The sequence below is a fragment of the Berghia stephanieae genome, chromosome 11 (genome assembly GCF_034508935.2).
Source record: "Berghia stephanieae isolate SIO BIC M18660-M18661 chromosome 11, UCSD_Bste_1.3, whole genome shotgun sequence".
Taxonomy (NCBI): domain Eukaryota; kingdom Metazoa; phylum Mollusca; class Gastropoda; order Nudibranchia; family Aeolidiidae; genus Berghia; species Berghia stephanieae.
Window position 1 is genome coordinate 8,168,630 of NC_088370.1, and position 15,638 is coordinate 8,184,267.

The 15,638-nt window shown below is 39.1% G+C and overlaps 1 protein-coding gene across 1 annotated transcript in view; it reads left to right on the top strand.

Moving 5' to 3' along the window:
* LOC144956319 (G-protein coupled receptor daf-37-like) overlaps positions 1–15,403 on the top strand; it is a 34,710-nt gene extending 19,307 nt beyond the window's left edge. The window contains 3 exon segments of the mRNA XM_078886818.1: positions 14,371–14,547; positions 14,550–14,668; positions 14,861–15,403. Of these exon segments, the coding sequence (XP_078742944.1) occupies positions 14,371–14,547; positions 14,550–14,668; positions 14,861–15,403 (839 nt within the window).
* The last annotated feature ends 235 nt before the right edge of the window (positions 15,404–15,638 follow it).

Here is a 15,638-nt window from a genome sequence, read left to right on the forward strand (position 1 = left end):
GACTTGGTACTTGAAGAAGAAGAAGACGAAGAAGAAGACGAAGAAGAAGACGAAGAAGAAGAAGAAGAAGAAGAAGAAGAAGAAGAAGAAGAAGAAGAAGAAGAAGAAGAAGAAGAAGAAGAAGAAGAAGAAGAACTAGATACTCATTTGAAGACACAAAACAAGAAATAGGAATTGATTCTCGCAGACGTAGAGTGAGTACATCAGACCTGGCGTAAGGTTGGGATAAAAATTTGACCTTTTATATAGCGCAATATCCACTAAACATGCTCAAAGCGCTCTACAAATGGTCCCCTAACCAACACGTGCCATTGAGAACGAGACATGACGCCTGTTAGGCGATATTACCATTTTTTTCCGACAGAGACAACGCTGTTAACGGCCAGGGACTCATTTTACACCTAAGTACGGTGAGAAAATGTGAGTAAAGAGCCTTTTTTTTCCAAGGACTCAACAATGCGCCGAGCGAGGCTAGAACCAGGACTTTCCGATCCAAAAGCGAGTGTCATACCACAAGACCACATAGCCGTAATATCAAAGGGTTAACGAGCCAGTAATGGAATTGTTCATTAACTTTTCATTATTAATTAATTCATTGATTGCATTTTGAGATTAGACTCCAGACATAACAGATAAGCCAAGAGGAGAGAGGGAGGGAATGGGGGGGGGGGGGGGGGTTGGACTGAAAAGAGGTGACATCAAAGCGGCCAAAGACATCAAAATAACATCAAAGAAAGAAGGGCGGGAATCGCCCTCCCGCCAACGATGTCATTAACAAGAGTTGAAGACAAACAAACAAACAAAAAATCGAATATAATTACGACTCCAATTCTTTGTACTCGAGTTTACAAGGCCAAAGAATCGACTACTTTGATATCGCGATACCCGTCACTCGGGGAAAATTGATCTACCCACCCGTGTTTGGGTGTCATGAACGTCGTTAAATTGACCTTGCCATTCTCTATAAATGTATTACAATATAGAGAGTGTGTTGTTATCATCTCGAAACAAACGATAATTATCACCGAACAACCCGACAACACTCTTCAGACAAAAATGCAACTACAGAACCTCTGCAGACAACATGCTCATTACACGGCAACGGGAGCGATCTATATTCATGTTTTCGTCCAACCTAGTCATCGATCACATGATATGTTACTGTATTATTCTAAAAAGTATATAATATATACTTTTAGGGTACGAAGCAAAGACCTTGCCGCTGAACCAACGGCCCTCCCCCCCCCCTCCACCCCGCCGCCTCGTCTTGGCAAATACTCTCAAATCTGGGACTTTGTAAAAAAATGATTTTCTAGCCATCAGTGGTACAACAACAACAACAACAACAACAACAACAACAACAACAACAACAACAACAACAACAACAACAACAACAACAACAACATGAAGCAATGAAATCATTAAATGGGTAGAATTAGAATAATGAAATTCTGGGATTTCAGTATTTTGAAATCCTAGCTCTGTTCTTGTTACACGACACGCTAACAAGCTGATGACACACACACACCCACACCCACACACACACACACACCCACACCCACACACACATACACCCACACACACACACAAACATACACCCACACCCACACACACACACACCCACACACACACACACACCCACACACACGCATACACACATACAGACACACACATACAGACACACACACACACACACACAAACATACACCGGTTGAAAACATGCCGAGAATTACAAAACACTACAGACTACAGGGCATGAATATGTTGTTATTATTATTATTATTATTGTTATTATTATTATTATTATTATTATTATTATTATTATTATTATTATTATTATTATTATTATTATTATTATTATTAGTAAAAAGCCCGCAATTTCGCGGGGAAAGAACTATTTTCATTCGATACTGTACTCACCATCATTTAATGAGGGCAGATTGGTAAACAACGTTGTATGTGTAATTTGGTATATCTTCGGTTGATTTTTCTGTGTGGCCCAATAATATATTTAATAATATATTCCCTCAACTAACCCAAAGAAAAAATTAAACCTAGTACCTTTAATTAACCCCAATAGGAAAAACAAACACCCTAGCACTTTAATAATACTTATGACTAACACTAATAGGAAAAAAATATCATCCGATCTCGAGCTAACCCTAATAGAAAAAATCATGACAAATTGAATAAATAAACGCCTGACAAAAGATCAAAGGTGGAAATACAAAGTGAAAGAATACTGGGGATGTAGGAGCTTTCGGAATGTCTCCCCTTTACTTAACTTATGGAAAAACAAACTTCCTAGCACCTTTAATAAGACTTATGACTAACCTCTCGAGATAACCCTAATAGAAAAAAAAACAACTCTCGGACTGCTTTGCACTACCTTTCAATATTTAACAAATCAAAATGGCGGCTGAAATCAAAACAATGGTCAAATTAAGAAATTTTAAACTTTCACAAATCTATCAAGGTTTGTTCTAGAGTTTTTAAAATACTTCTAGATATAATGACAAATTGAATAAACTCACAAACGCGGATGGCAAAAACAATAACAAAGGCCTGAGTGACGTCATCTGCATACTATCTATAGATAGAATGCTCTTGGCTAAGTAGCTCACAACATTGCCATCCGGAAGTATAAAGGGCCAAGACATAAAACTGTGTGTAACCATGATCGTTTATAGTCTGGTTAATACAGTTTAGTGAGAATTACTCTTAAACACGGATAGCAAAAAACAATAACAAAGACCTGAGTGACGTCAACTTCGAACTATCTATAGATAGTTTGCACTTGGCTAAGAAGCTCATAACATTGCCATCCTGAAGTATAAAGGCCCAGCACACACAACTATGTGTAACCATTAACTTTTATAGTCTGGTTAATACAGTTTAGTGAGAATTACTCATAAACGTGGATGGCAAAAAACAATAACAAAGATCTGAGTGACGTCAACTTTGTTCTATCTATAGCTCGGTGGCGTCCATCTCCTCTCCGAGCTTTTGTTTAATAGTAAGATACATTTGCTGCGCACCATCAAAAACGAATTATTTTCATTTGAGACATTATTCGTGTCTATTGATAGTATGCGCTTGGCTAAGAAACTCATAATAACATTGCCATCCGGAAGTATAATGGATCAACATGGGTGTGTCTTTTTTACGAAACCCGCCGGAACCCAGTCCCAGGTTCACTCCCCTATGGTGTACACTTCCCTGAGTCCCTACCTGCTACCTACTTCCCATAACTTTGTCGGGTTTCGTCGGGTTTCGGCAGGTTTCGGCGGGTTTCGGTGGGTTTCGGCGGGTTTCGTAAAAAAGACACACCGATCAAAACACAAAACTATGTGTAACCTTAAACGTTTAGTCTGGTTAATACAATTTAGTGAGAATTACTCATAAACGTGGATGACAAAAAGCAATAACAAAGATCTGAGTGATGCCAACTTTTCTATCTATACACCAAAAATTGATTAATACTACAAGAGTTTAGATCTGGATGGATAACCTCAAACAACCCTGCATTTTAGTTCTTTGAGAAACTTCGATTGACACCAGGAAAAGCCTTGAAAAGATGAAATCAGATGAGGGGAAAACACTGACGCCTTGTTGACGAAGAAATCAATAAATTGTCTTTGGAAGCCCCCGATATTTACAGATCTGTAATTTGGCGCATCCGATGAATAATTTGTTAAGCTTTAACCCTCTCCTTACCAGCCATTTTCAAAATTTTCCCCAAAACATCACACCCACCCAACACAAAAACAGACACTTCTTACTCAAACAGAAAAGCAACAAGTACATTCTATAGATAATATTATTACAGAATGTCACGTTATTTATAGCTATGGCAAAAAGAAATGAAATCTGGATGAGAAAAGTGACGGTTGAATCGTAACAAGTGTGACGATTTTCAAATAGGTGGTAAGGAGAGGGTTAAAGACTTAGCGATCACGTTTCTTGTCCAATGTGTTTTAATTGTGATAGATGTATTAGTATTAGTCGTATTTATGGTGTGGATGTTGTTTATATTGTCCTTCTTCTTGTTGTTGTTGAAGTTGTTGTTATTGGTATGGTTATTGTTGTTGTTATTGTTGTTGTTGATGATGATATTGTTGTTGTCGAAGGAGGAGAAGGAGGGGGAGGAGGAGGAGAAGAAGAAGAAGAAGAAGAAGAAGAAGAAGAAGAAGAAGAAGAAGAAGAAGAAGAAGAAGAAGAAGAAGAAGAAGAAGAAGAAGAAGAAGAAGCGATTGACAAAACAGAAATTTGTCCAGAAAACTCAACCTTCAAATATTGATAGATTTATATGACCCTCACCTTAGCAATAACTCTCAAACCTGGGACCTTGCGAAGTCTTCCTCAAGTCCCAGGTTTGAGAGGGATTTTTTTTTGTTTTTTTTTTTTGGTTGTTTTTGCTAAGATGAGGGTCATTTTAATTGATCGATATTTGTGACCCACCGCCTCAAAGCGGTATTATGTCGGGATGGCTAAGACTCAGAAAAATGGATTTAGACATGAAATGATGAGAAATACGACGTTAGAGTCGTTTGCAATGGATTGTATCTATTCTCTACCATAAAGAAGTGGAATCGGTTCCAAGCTTCTTATTTGTGTCAATAAATTCAATTTTCAGAAAGTTGATCCCGACCTAATACCGTTTTGAGACGATGGGTCACATTTGAGGGATGAGTTTTTCTGGCAATTTTTTAAAATATGGGATTTCCCAGAGTACGGCAGATGTGATTATCGTGTCGCTGGTATCGTTTGTCATAACGTATCGATACCACAAAAACTCACACGACTTACCAACGAGTACCAAAGTGTCAAAACCTCTCAAGGGAGAAAATTGTCGTGACTTGTGATCGATGACCGGAAACCTACAATCCTGAAATATGATCCCATCGGCGTGTCTCCGGATGTTGGTTTTTGTGAATAATTTAGGCTTCTGCGGGTCATGAAATCCTATGGTTAAAAGCAAGCATGAATATTGACAGATTTGTTTTAATCGTGCATGCATGAGCGCTGTGAAGATGGAATACATGGGGGTTTTTCTTCATGTATAGATAGTTCGAAGATGACGTCAATCGTGTCTTTGTTATTTTTTATTTTTATTTTTATTTTTTTTTTTTTTTTTTTTTGCCATTCGCGTTTATGAGTAATGCTCACTGAACTGTATTAAACTGACTATAAACGTTCATGGATACACAAAGTTTTGTGTGTTGGTCCGTTATACTTCCGGATGGCAAAGTTATGAGTTTCTTAGCCAAGCGTATAGATAAAAGGCGCTTGGCTAAGAAGCTCACAACATTGCAATCCGGAAGTATGACGGACCAACACACAAAACTCTGTGTAACCATGAACTTTCATAGTCGGGGTAATGCAGTTTAGTGAGTATCATTCACAAACGCGGAAAAAAACAATAACAAAGGCTTGAGTGACATCATCTTCGAACTATCTATAGATAGTATGCAGATGACGTCACTCAGGCCTTTGTTATTGTTTTTGCCATCCGCGTTTGTGAGTTGTTCTCACTAAACTGTATTAACCAGACTGTAAAAGTTCATGGTTACACAGAGTTTGTGTGTTGGTCCGTTATACTTCCGGATGGCAATGTTGTGAACTCCTTGGCCAAGCGCATTCTATCTATATTATCTATAGCGAGATAAATGTCTAACTAAATGTGTTGACTGTCGCTCCGCTTCAATCTGTCATATTGTCGGAAAATTCTGTTTCAACAAGAACAAAAGCATTTTTTCATCAGAGCGAGATAAGTGCTTTCCTCAGGTTGTACAAATATATCATTCGGCTATGTGGTCTTGTGGTATGACACTCGCTTTCGGATGGGGTGGTCCTGGATTCGAACCTCGCTCTGGGCATAGTTGAGTTGAGTTCTTGGAAAAGGCTCTTTACTTACTGATATTCTCTCACCGTACTCAGATGTAAAATGAGTTCCTGGTCATTCACAGCGTTGTTTCTGTCCGAGAAAAAAAAATGTGCATTATCGCCTAACAGGCGTCATGTCTCATCCTAGGTGTTAAGTGTTGCTATTGGCCAGGGACCCCTAATAGAGCGCTTTGAGTACGGTTATATAAAAGCTCACAGGGGTATTTTTCTCCAAACATTCGTGAGAAAGAGAAGCATACCGATCGATCCCATCAGAAAGAGGCAGTTACGGTTTCTGGGACATGTGTGGAGAAGAGACGGAATAGAAAAGTTGGTAACATCTGGGATGATCGAAGGAAAGAGAGCTAGAGGAAGACAAAGAATGACTTATTTAAATAACCTAAGAATGGCCAAATGTGACTTAAAAAGTAACACAGATTTCATGCGCACCGCAGAGGATCGTGATTCGTGAAGACAGCTGACCGGCAACGTGCTCAAGAGCACAAGCCACGATGGATGATGAACATTCGCCACAAAATTCTCCGATATTATCTATTTGGAAAAACTAAATAAAAATTTCCTTTTCATCAGTTTTTTGTGGGACGACAGATAATGAAAAGTAAACAAATGAACTGACAAAACAACTGGCATCAAAATGAGAGTTATAATCAAAGTTATACAAAAACAGGCCTGCAAAATTGAATTTTTGAAAATTCGTAATATTTAGGTAATAAAAATTGTAGTCGCCATAGTTAACTTCAATATTCAGTAATTGGATTCAGTAGTCTGATGTAACGCCGTCTGGCAACGGCGGCCATCTTGGTTCTAAATTTTAAAAAATCATTACTTTTTATTCTTCAAGCTGGCTAGAACTTTTCATATGCCTTGTGATCAGAATGTGTAAAAGTCAAAACATGATCAAATTTATGGGGTTTTTCCCTCTGGATACGCTTTTATCCTCGCCGGAGAAATATTTCATACGGGCGTCCGCCGTTGTTCCGATAGTTTAGAGCCAGTGTTACGAAGTTACCATGCGTCATTAGGAAGGAAGTGACGTTACGACTGTTGAAGAGTATTTACCCTGAGACAAGGATTAACCCTCCCCTTAACACCTACAGGAAAATCGTCACATTTTTATAACGACGCAATATACATTTCTTTCTTTTTCTGATTTATTTTGTACATCACAAACTTTGAAGAATGGTCTTTGTTTAATTAATAAGATGATAAAGTTGATTTGTAGAGAGCATGTTTGAGATTTTAAAATCCGCCATCCGCATTTAGTCGTAATTCTCACTAAACCGTATTATCCAGACTTTAAACGTTTAAGGTTACCACACATCGGTTTGTGTGTTGGTCCGAATATTTCCGGATGGCAATGTAGTGAGCTTCTTAGCCAAGCGCACACCTATCTGCTAGAATGTCATTTTCTGGTTCATTATCAATTAATTATTCATCTGATATAAACGGATAAAAATGATTCTGTTCCTTAGCCGTTGCTTGCTTGTTTTGTTTTGTTTTATTTGTTTGTCCGTTTTTTTTTGTTTGTTTTTTTTTTGTTTTTTTTTTTAATGTGACCCATGCTCTCAAAACAGTATTAAGTCCGGGTGAACCAGATTCGTAAAAAAGATACATTAAAGTTGACCCTCTCCTTATCAACTGCAGGAAAGTCTTCATATTGGTTACCATACTAGTGTGCATCTGTGTGAGTGTGTCTATATCTATATTGTATTGTTGTGAATGTGTAACCATATGACAAACTGACACTTTTTTAGGACAATAAAGATTTATAATTATTGTTATTATCATTATTATTATTATTATTATTATTATTATTATTATTATTATTATTATTATTATTATTATTATTATTATTATTATTATTATTATTATCATTATTATTATTATTATTATTATTATTATTATTATTATTTTCATTGTTATATTATTATTATTATTATTATTATTATTATTATATTTTTATTATTATTATATTATTATTATTATTATTATTATTATCATTATCATTATATTATTATTATTATTATTATTATTATTATTATTATTATTATTATTATTATTATTATTATTATTATTATTATTATTATTATTATTATTATACAATATCGGTGGTCGGCGTATCAAATCTCTGATGTCTATATAGTATACGAGCTTTACGCACCATGTTTTATTGAATTTTTGGCGGATTAGACGTCTGATGACGTCAGAGTTTTGATCCGCCGATCGTAAAAATCGAGACTGCCTTCACAGGTTTGATCCATCGACCATCAATATACATTTGTCTTAAGCAGGTTTATTTTGTGCAACACATCTACTTTTACACCTGAGTAATAAAATAAATAAATAATAAATGAAATTCCCTTTATTCATCCCCAAGGGGAAATTTGTCTTTTGGGTCTATTCCATGGGAAGACTGTAATAACCCAGACGTCAGCTGCAGTGCAGCGCCGCAAAGTGAGCTGGGGGGCGAGGTGACTTGCTCAAGGCCACAGAGCGCGGCGGGTGATCGAACTCGGTACCTTTCAGGTACGAATCAAAGACCGTACCACTGAGCCACGCTCTTCTATTTTACACCTGAGTACGGTGAGAGAATATGAGTAAAGAGCCTTTTTTTCCAAGGACTCAACTATGCGCCGAGCGAGGCACGAATCCAGGATCGACCAACCATCCGATCCCAAAGCGAGTGTCATACCGACCACAAGACCACAGAGTGAGCCGCATTTACTCTACAGTAGTTTAACCCCAAGTTTGATAGTTGTGGCTATAGATAGTTCGAAGATGAGGTCACTCATGTCTTTGTTATTGTTTTTTGCCATCTGCGTTCATGAGTACTTCTCTCTAAACTGTATTAACCAGACTATAAACCTTCAAGGTTACACACAGTTTTGTGTGTTGGCCAGTTTTACTTCTGGGTGGCAATGTTGTGAACTTCTTAGTAAATGCATACTATCTATAAACCCATTCCCCTACACCTGTCCACTCCTACATATCACCGTTCTGACACGATGGGCCATTCAAAAAGTAGTCCTTCAGAGCCATTATGTTCGTGGAGCCGGAGTTTATCCCGGTTTCCTTAGCGTGAAACGGACAATAACAATTTGTTTGCTACCCCTTGGATAGGACGTCAGTCTATCGCAAAGTACATCTTTCCGCCAGGTCTAAGAAACCCAGCCAGCTACCCATTTCTCTACACCTGTCCAATCCGACATATCACCGTTCTGACACGATGAGCCATTCAAAAAGTAGTCCTTCAGAGCCATTATGCTCGTGGAGCCGGAGTTTATCAATTTGCGGCGTCGCACTGCGGCTAATGCCTGAGTTATTCCAGTCTTCCCTTGGAATAGACCCTAGAGACAAATTTCCCCTGTTGGAATAATAAAGGGAATCTTTTTTTATCTTAGCGTGAAACGGACAATAACATTTGGTTTGCTACCCTATGGATGGGACGCTAGTCTATCACAAAGTACATCTTTCCGCCAGGTCTAAGAAACCCAGCCAGCTAGCTACCCATTACTACTGGGTAGACAGTGTGGGGGTGGGGGGGGGGGGGGAGTCAGAAATGAATATCTCAACTGCAGCCGGGGATCGATCTTGGTCCCTTTGCATATGAACCGGGTGCTCTTGTAACTGAGCTCTCAGGACCCCGTTGGGTTACAAAAGCCTCTAAATACTAGCCTAACAATGATTAATGTCCTTTTATGTTTTCCATATTGATTTCCGACGTTCTTCAGACGCTGGGTGAAATTCCAGTGGGGAAAGATAGTGGAAAATCGATTTGAGAATATTGAAAAATGGATTATTTTAGACTCGGATAAAATTGATGGTTCACCCGTTATATACCAAAAAAATTGAGCTTTTTTACCCCTTGTAAAGCGCTTTGAGCACATTTAGTGGATATTGCGCTATATAAAAGCTCAAGCACACAAATAGGCTCATACTATAAGATAATAGTTATAAAGGCATCCAGGTCAATAGATAGAAGAATGAAGTTGACGTCACTCAGGTCTTTGTTATATTTCTTTTGGCCATCTATGTTTGTGAGTAATTCTCAATTATACTGTATTAACCAGACTATAAACGTTTAAGGTTAGATACACATAGTTGTGTGTGTTGGTCCGTTATACTTCCGGATGGCAATGTTGTGAGTTTCTTAGCCAAGCGCATACCATTTATACTTCCAGATGGCAATGTTGTGAGTATCTTAGCCAAGCGCATACCATCTATACTTTCGGATGGCAATGTTGTGAGAATCTTAGCCAAGCGCATACCATCTATACTTCCGGATGGCAATGTTGTGAGTTTCTTAGCCAAGCGCATACCATCTATACTTCCGGATGGCAATGTTGTGAGTATCTTAGCCAAGCGCATACCATCTATACTTTCGGATGGCAATGTTGTGAGAATCTTAGCCAAGCGCATACCATCTATACTTCCGGATGGCAATGTTGTGAGTTTCTTAGCCAAGCGCATACCATCTATACTTCCGGATGGCAATGTTGTGAGTTTCTTAGCCAAGCGTATACCATCTATTCTTCCGGATGTCAATGTTGTGAGTTTCTTAGCCAAGCGCATACCATCTATACTTCCGGATGGCAATGTTGTGAGTTTCTTAGCCAAGCGTATACCATCTATTCTTCCGGATGTCAATGTTGTGAGTTTCTTAGCCAAGCGTATACCATCTATTCTTCCGGATGTCAATGTTGTGAGTTTCTTAGCCAAGCGTATACCATCTATTCTTCCGGATGGCAATGTTGTGAGTTTCTTAGCCAAGCGCATACCATCTATACTTCCGGATGGCAATGTTGTGAGTTTCTTAGCCAAGCGTATACCATCTATACTTCCGGATGGCAATGTTGTGAGTTTCTTAGCCAAGCGCATACCATCTATACTTCCGGATGGCAATGTTGTGAGTTTCTTAGCCAAGCGCATACCATCTATACTTCCGGATGGCAATGTTGTGAGTTTCTTAGCCAAGCGTATACCATCTATTCTTCCGGATGGCAATGTTGTGAGTTTCTTAGCCAATCGCATACTATCTATAGCTTGAACGGCACAGCAACAAGATGTCTGAGAGGAACCATTAATTTCACGACAAGATGTGTTTTTTTTTTTTTTTTTTTTGGGGGGGGGGGGGGTTAAAAAAAATTTTCGGGGTGGGGGGGGGGGGGGTTATTCTTGACAAAAAGAATAAAGTTTGTAAAATGAATCTGTCACAGGTTGAGTGTCTGGAATTTGAGATCTCATTTATTTAGTAATAATTTTTTTTTTATGAGAATGCTGCAGCTTGAAGCTCGAAGCTCGAAGAAATAATAAATAACGATGGGAAATGGAAACAAAAGCTTCAAATTATCTAACGAAGACACTGTGGACGTTTTGCGGTCCCTTTATCAACAAAACAGATAAATAAATAAAATGAGCTTTTTATATAGCGTAATATCCACATGTGTGGAGAAGAGACAGAATAGAAAAGTTGGTAACATCTGGGATGATCGAAGGAAAGAGAGCTAGAGAAAGACAAAGAATGACTTATTTAATTAACCTAAGAATGGCCAAATGTGATTTTAAAAGCAACACAGATTTCATGCGCACCACAGAGGATCGTGATTCGTGGAGACAGCTGACCGGCAACGTGCTCAAGAGCACAAGCCACGATGGATGATGATGAATATCCTCTAAACGTGCTGAAAGCGAGGTCCCTGGCCAACAGCAACATTTAATATGCAGAACGAGACATGACACCTTTTAGGCGATATTACACTTTTTTTCGGATAGAGACAATGCTGGTAACGGCCAGGTACTCATTTTGCTTCCGAGTACGGTGAGATAATGTGAGTAAAAAGCCCTTTTCCAGGGACTAAACTATGTGCCGAGCTAGGCTCGAACCCGGGACCTTCCGATTCGAAAGCGAGTGTCATACCACAAGACCACATAGCCTCACAAAATGAAATGAAACACGAAACAACGAATAAGAGAAAATGTGAGAAAGGCGTTCTTCACCTTAGCTACACTGTTATTTTTCTGATCACCTTGTCATATCCAACCAGCAATGAATGGGTAGCTGAGTCTGTTAGATTTGGCGGAAAGTACTTTGCGATAGACTAGTGTCCTACCTATCCATAGAACAAATAGCAAGCAATTATTGTCTGATTCACGATATTATAGTAACCGGGATAAACTCCGGTTCCATTTGGCCTAATTATGGCTACGAATGACAAACTACGCCATTCTCAATAAATCTCTCATTCGTCCTTAGTGTTTCATTCATCGTGTTTTGTTGATGAAAGGGGGGGGGGGAACGTCCATATGACTTCGTTTAATAAAAAAAAATCCTCCATTTTAATTGAGTTTTTGTATAGCGCAATATCCACTAAATGTGCTCAAAGCGCTTTACAAGGGGTCCCTGGTCAACAGCAACATTTAACATGTAGGACGGGACATGACGCCTGTTAGGCGATATTGTAATTTTTCGGACAAAGACAACGCTGTTAACGGCCAGGTACTCAGTTTACACCTGAGTACGTGAGAGAATGTGAGTAATGAGCCTTTTTCAAGGATTCAACTATGCGCCGAGTGCGAGGCTCGAACCCAGGACCTTCCGATCCGAAAGCGAGTGTCATACCACTAGACCACATATCCGTTATTCATTTCCTACTATAAAAATGAATGGTATGTAAAATGGGGCAACCAGATGTCGGAACCTGACTGGAAGATTAAGAAGTAAATATGGAATTCTATTTATCTTTGTTCTTTTGTAATATTTTTGCACATAGAATAATTATATTCAGTCTTTTAAGACAACTAGCATTGTGTGTTGGACCCGCGGTCTCAAGTAGTCGGTGAGAGAGAGAGAGCTCTAGTGATTAATGACCTGAGTTTGATACGAATTTTATATGGGTTCGTGAATAGCTCATACGGTAGAGTCACGCTCTCACCGGCAAGGCGGAGTGGTCGTACCAATAAGGTCGCAGGTTCAAATCCCATCACCGCCGCGAAATATTTTTATTCTCTATTGTCTTCTGGCACTTTTCTACTCACTTCATCTCTTGTTGTTACCAAAGGGTAGTAAGCAACTGCTTTTATCCGTTTCACCCTACAGAAACCGTTGGTCTAATGGCTATGATGGACTACTTTTAATATATAAATATATAATTTGTTTTCAATAATCATCAATAGTTGGAGTGAAATTGACGTCACTCGGATCTTTGTTATTGTTTTTAGCCAGCCATTTGTATGATTAGTTCTCACTAAAATCTAACAATCAAACTATACGCGCTTAAGATTGCACATAGTTGTGTGTGTCGGTACGTTATTTCCGGATGGCGGATGATATGAGGGTATTTTTAACTAGACTCATAGCATCAATAAATTTGTCTCAATGCGAAGTCGTCATGAATGTATATGGGGATTTTTCACGGAATGGAATATATTATTGTGATGATATATTTATATCATGGTTATTATTAGGTGATGAAATTCCATATCTAGATAATATTAAATATAATTTAAAATCTTTCATGAATATTCACTTATTATTAATGATTTACGATATGCAAATGTGTTGAGCGTGGTTATTAATCTAACTATGACAGGATTCTCGCTCATCGCGTGGTCAAATAATATAAGATATATAGTCTATACTGCCGAACTCTGGAAAAACCCCATATTTAAAAATTTGGCAAGAAAACTCGTCCTTCAAATACCGATCGATTTAAACGACTCTCATCTTGGCAAAAACTCTCAAACCCGGGACTTCACCGAAGTCGTTTAAATCGATCGGTATTTGAAGGACGAGTTTTCTGGCCAAATTTTTTAATATGGGTTTTCCCAGAATACGGCAATATATCTGTGGTAGTCCTTCAGAGCTCTGAAGGTAACAAATGATCCCATTGGTTGAATGGACGACTGAATAAAATCAATGGTTCGTTTTCTAGGAGCTGTCCGGTCTGGTCCGGTCTTGTCCTTCAGATCCATTAGGCCCGTGGAGCCGGAGTTTATCCCGGTTTCTATAGCGTGAAACTGATAATTTGAATTGAATTATGTACTTGCTAAACTTTAGATCGGACGCGCTAGTCTATCGCAAATTACTGTCCGCCGAATCCAACTGACCCAGCTACATAATCATTGCTGGTTTTAATTGTATCGCTTAACCCTCTCCGTACCAACCACCGGAAAATCGTCACATTCGTTACGATACAAACAACAATTTTATCTTTCTGATTTCTTTTGCGCATCACAAAATTTAAAGAAAATGTGTTGTTGTAGCTATAAAAACTTGACACGGTATCATAGAGCTCATTTTGCTGAACAATATTATGCATAGACTGTACTTGTTAGATTTCTGTTTAAGTAAGAAAATAATATTTTGTGTTGGGTGGGCGTGACATTTTGGGGGACACTGAAAATGGGTGGTAAGGAGAGAGTTAATTTGATTTTAATTAATTTTATTTTCGGATCTAATTTCAGGTCGAACACTCTGCACACCTCAAAGAGCCCGGATTGTAACAACACTTGTTGCCTTGACCACCATTTTGTGCACGGTCCCGGAATTCTGGGAACTAGAGGTCACGTCCTCGCCTAATGACGTCACCAATGTTACGGAATACCGCTTCCGGTATACGACATTTGCAGAAGAGCCCGCCTACGGGTGGGGTACTACTGGTTTTTGGTTCTGATGTTTACATTCCTTCCTCTCATACTTCTGTGCGTTTTCAACGGGATTCTAATCCTAACCCTTATCCGAGCTGCAAAACTCAGGAAGGAAATGGCCCAAATTCCAATGAATAATACAAAATTTCCTCGTAGCAGGTTTGTCCTAAAAGGATCGCAAGCTAAGCGCAACGGATACAGATTTTACAAGAACCCATGTTGCAATGGGAACGGGGTCACCACAATTCAGCTTAACACAGTAACCAACACGATCCATAACACACACGCCGCCGCCCCTGCTCAAAACTGCAATCACTACGCTCTCAACAACGCTAATGACGTCAATAGTAAGAAAAACAGAAACTCTCATAACAAAGAACAGCAAAAAATCACCAAAATGCTCATCACAGTCGTGCTAGTTTTCATCATCTGCCAGCTACCCGGAGCGTTACTCCTCTCATACCAGACGTATCTCTCCCTATGTCACGTGACGCTCACGCGCTATTGGTCCAACGTCAAGAAGATGGCGGCGAATGTTACCAACGTCCTGGTGAGCATCAACGCGTCCATCAACTTTGTTCTCTACTCAGCGATCAGCCTGCGTTTCCGGCGAGTCTTTTACCGAGTGTTCTGCGTGAACAGTGGCGATATATGTTGGTGCACGAGGAGACCCCAGCTCAACTCCATCATTGAGACGAAAACGGATGCCATCCAGATGTCTTCATATTGCGATGGTAAGTCTAAGAAGTTGGACTGGGGTGAGATCCGGAAGCTGGCAAAAGACAGACGTCACTGGCGCTCCTTACTGTCGACCTTGTGTGTTTATGAATCACCAAAGAGGAGGCAGTAAGTTAGAAGTAAGTAAGTCTAAACTATGAGCAAATAATATAGCAAAATATCCGCTAAACGCTCAAAGCGCTTTACAAGGGATCCCAAGCTAACAGTAACACTTAACATGTAGGACGAAACATGACGCCTGTTAGGCGATATTACTTTTTTTCTTCGGACAAGACAACGCTGTTAACAGCCAGGTACTCGTTTTATACCTGAGTGGGGTGAGAAAATGTGAGTAAAGAGACTTTTCA